Source organism: Rhagoletis pomonella, unplaced genomic scaffold (assembly GCF_013731165.1).
Source record: "Rhagoletis pomonella isolate Grant_MI unplaced genomic scaffold, Rhpom_1.0 Rhpom_scaffold_15382, whole genome shotgun sequence".
NCBI lineage: Eukaryota > Metazoa > Arthropoda > Insecta > Diptera > Tephritidae > Rhagoletis > Rhagoletis pomonella.
In genome coordinates this window covers 1-3631 of record NW_023473898.1, presented here as the reverse complement: position 1 = coordinate 3631, position 3631 = coordinate 1, and the positions used below count along the sequence as shown (strand labels likewise).

The window sequence follows — 3631 nt, the reverse complement described above, 5'->3', positions numbered from 1 at the left end:
TGGGGTACCTTTGCATCTACAATCAAGCCTCGGGCCACTGTGGTCCATTTTAGCGAATGGATCAGTTCACTTGCCAACGTGATCTGTATTGTTTATGACGAGGAGCACGGACGAGATTCGAAGCGTAGAGTGGTCCTACATGTAGATAAAAAGCAGCATACACGAAGATGCCCAATCTGTCAGGGTGCTCACACAGCAATTGAGTGCAAACGCTTTATTGAGTCAACAGTAGCAGACCGATGGAAGGAAGCAAAATCACGTCGCTTATGTTTCGCCTGCCTGCAAGCCGGTCACTCGACACGTGATTGCCATCGAAGGAAACCGTGCTCCATCAATGGGTGCCCTCGAATGCACAACAAACTGCTTCATGAGGTTTCAGGCAGTATGAATAACTCGCATCCAGAACCACCACCTAGTCGCAATGGGGGTGAAGCACTATCGCAGCGTGCGGCACGCCAACAGCACAGCAGTAGTCATACGCCAGCGCAACAAGTATCTCAACGCCAGCATTCATCGAGTGACGCAGAAGCTGCTGTTCTAAGCTGCTCCGCTAACGCATTTGAAGGTAAGCTGTTGTTTCGTATACTACCGGTCACTTTATATGGAAATCACAAGAGCATCGACACATACGCATTGCTGGATGAAGGCTCCTCAGTCACGATGCTGGATAACGGACTAGCCCTGGAGTTGGGACTGCAAGGACAACAACAGCGCCTTAACATACAATGGTTTGGTGGTCGCTCCGCGCAAGAGCCTTCGATCTTGGTAAGCTTGTCTATTAGTGGATGCGGCATGAAGAAGAAGCACACGCTTCGAAATGTGTATGCGGTGTCGAATCTACAGTTGCCTTCACAAAGTTTATGCAGAGCAGACTTACACTGCGACGACAAGTACAAACGTCAGTTGCCAGTTCAGCCATACATCGGGGTGATGCCAAAGCTTCTCATTGGTCTCGACCACTGCCATTTAGGCCTGCCATCAACTACTTTGAGGATGAGAACAAATGGTCCTTTCGCCGCCAACACCGAATTGGGCTGGGTGGTGTTTGGGCCAACAAGTGAACGCCTGCCAGCTACGCCTTCTTGCCTACTTATCAATTCTGCGAGCGATGAATCCCTGCATGACCTGGTTGCTGGCTACTTTGCTGTCGAAAATTTCGGGGTGCGCTCGTCACCAGCAATCGAGAGCGCAGCTGATAGTCGTGCCAAGTCTATTTTAGATTCGGTCACACGTCGCGTTGATGCTAGATTCCAAACAGGTCTTATCTGGAAGCGAGATGACTTCTATCTACCTAATAGTTACTTCATGGCGCTAAAAAGACTGGTGGGTATCGAGAGGCGCATGAGCCGAGACGCAGGCTTCGCAGCAGCTTACAAAGCAACGATGGACTCCTATATTGCAAAGCGGTATGCACGCAAGCTCGACCCATCGGAAGCCTCAGTGGTAAAGCCTCACACTTGGTATTTACCACATTTTGCCGTGGTGAATGCCAATAAGCCATCGAAGATACGTATGGTGTTCGACGCGGCAGCTGAGGTCAACGGCGTCTCTTTGAACTCCATGCTGCTGAAGGGTCCGCAAGAGTATCGACCTCTGCCGTCGATTCTCTTCCATTTTCGCGAAGGAGCAGTCGGAGTATCTGGGGACATTAAGGAAATGTTTCACCAGGTGTTGATGCAACCCGAAGACAGGTGCGCCCAACGATTTCTTTGGCGCAACGGCGATAGTGGTAGGCAACCGGACGTATACGAGATGTGCGTTATGACATTTGGCGCTGCTTGCTCGCCATGTGCAGCGCACTATGTCAAAACTAGAAATGCGCTCGAGCATCGCATTAACGCCACAAGCCGAGCGGTGCAATCAATATTGGCCTACCACTATGTCGACGACTTCGTTGATGCTTTCGACTCGCCTGCAGAAGCCATCTCCATCGCGCAAGAAGTTCGAGCCATTCATCTGGACGCCGGTTTCGAGCTCCGAAATTTCGCTTCAAATTCACCAGAGGTAGTTGCAGCTTTGGGTGGCGCAGAAGATACGAAATTGATTGCTAGCAAAGAAGGTCTGGCGACTGAGAAGGTTCTCGGTCTATATTGGGAGCCGTCAACAGATAAGTTTAAATTTAATTTGCATTTTAACAAAGTTGACCCTCAAGTAGTTAACGGTGGCAAACGCCCAACAAAACGTGAACTCCTTAGCGTGGTTATGTCAGTTTTTGACCCACTGGGCTTTCTAAGTCACTTCATTATCGGCGCTAAGTTAATTATGAGGGAGGTGTGGAGGCGAAATACGCGCTGGGACGAACCATTGCCAAGCGACATCGGAACTGTGTGGGAACGATGGCGCAAACAATTATTAGCCGTCACCAAATACGCCATTCCCAGGTTCTACTTTTGCAATGGTAAGCCCAAAGATTTGCAACTCCACATTTTTGTGGACGCCAGCGAGGACGCGTTCGCCGCCGTCGCCTACTGGAGGGTAGTCAACTATGAGAACGAGGTGAGTGTTAGTTTCGTATGCTCGAAGACTAAGTGCGCTCCGCTGAAACCGCTCACTATACCGCGGCTAGAGCTGCAAGCAGCCGTCTTGGGAACCCGGTTAATGCAGACAATTCGTGAAGAGCACTCCGTCGTCGTAAATGATTGCCTTCTATGGAGCGACTCGTCAACTGTGATGAAATGGATTCGCAGTGAGCACCGACGATACAAACCCTTCGTACAGCACCGAGTGGCTGAAATACTGGCATCTACAAGCGCGTCTGACTGGAGATGGGTACCCACTGCGGACAACGTCGCCGACGAAGCCACGCGTTTCAGCAGCCAAGTCGACTTTACCTCAACTTCCCGCTGGATTCAGGGTCCACCATTTCTGCGCCAAGAAGAATGTTACTGGCCCACTGCCGAGGTCAGCGTCACTCAAAAGGGAGAACTCGATGAGGAGCTGCGACCAAAATATGCCATGGTCATCGTGAGTAGTCGCTTTTTAGATTTTGATCGTTTTTTCTACATTCAACAGATTGGTGAGAACGGTAGCTTGGGTTCTTCATTTCATCAATCTATGCCGTCATCCTAACTCAGCCAAACGTCGCTATGGCCTGACATCAGCTGACGTTGAAGCAGCGAAGCTACTAATATGCCGCCTTGTACAGAACGAACATTTTGGCCCCGAGATTGAGCGTATTAGGAAAGTCCGAGAAGTCGCACGCAACAGCCCACTACGTCAGCTCTCTCCGTATGTTGATGAGGAAGGTACGCTTCGTGTTTGTGGACGCATTGACGCAGCTAGCTGGCTTCCGATGAGCGCGAGACGTCCCATAATTTTGCCGTCCAAGCACCCTTTCACCAAGCTGGTCGTAGCCCACCACCACAACCTGATGCGCCATCAGAACATAGAGGCCACAATTTGCACAATCCGCCAGACTTACTGGGTACTTCGCTTACGAACCGTGCTACGCAGCGTGATTGCCAGCTGCCAAGTATGTCGCCTCAGCAAAGCCGCTCCAGTCCCACCGCTTATGGGGCCCCTACCAATCGATAGGCTTACCGCGTATGTGAGGCCATTCAGCTACACGGGACTGGATTATTTCGAGCCGCTAACACCCAACGATTTTTTGTTAGGATGCGCCAACACAGTG

The 3631-nt window shown here is 50.7% G+C and overlaps 1 protein-coding gene across 1 annotated transcript; it reads left to right on the top strand.

Annotated features, from left to right (window-relative positions):
• Positions 1–384: 384 nt before the first annotated feature.
• On the top strand, positions 385–3584 carry LOC118757212 (the record flags this gene model as incomplete). Its single annotated transcript, XM_036491942.1, is given in 2 exon segments — positions 385–2901; positions 2984–3584. Coding segments are annotated over 2 exon segments (3118 nt in total), but the record flags the coding sequence as incomplete, so codon positions are not given.
• Between the last annotated feature and the right edge of the window lie 47 nt (positions 3585–3631).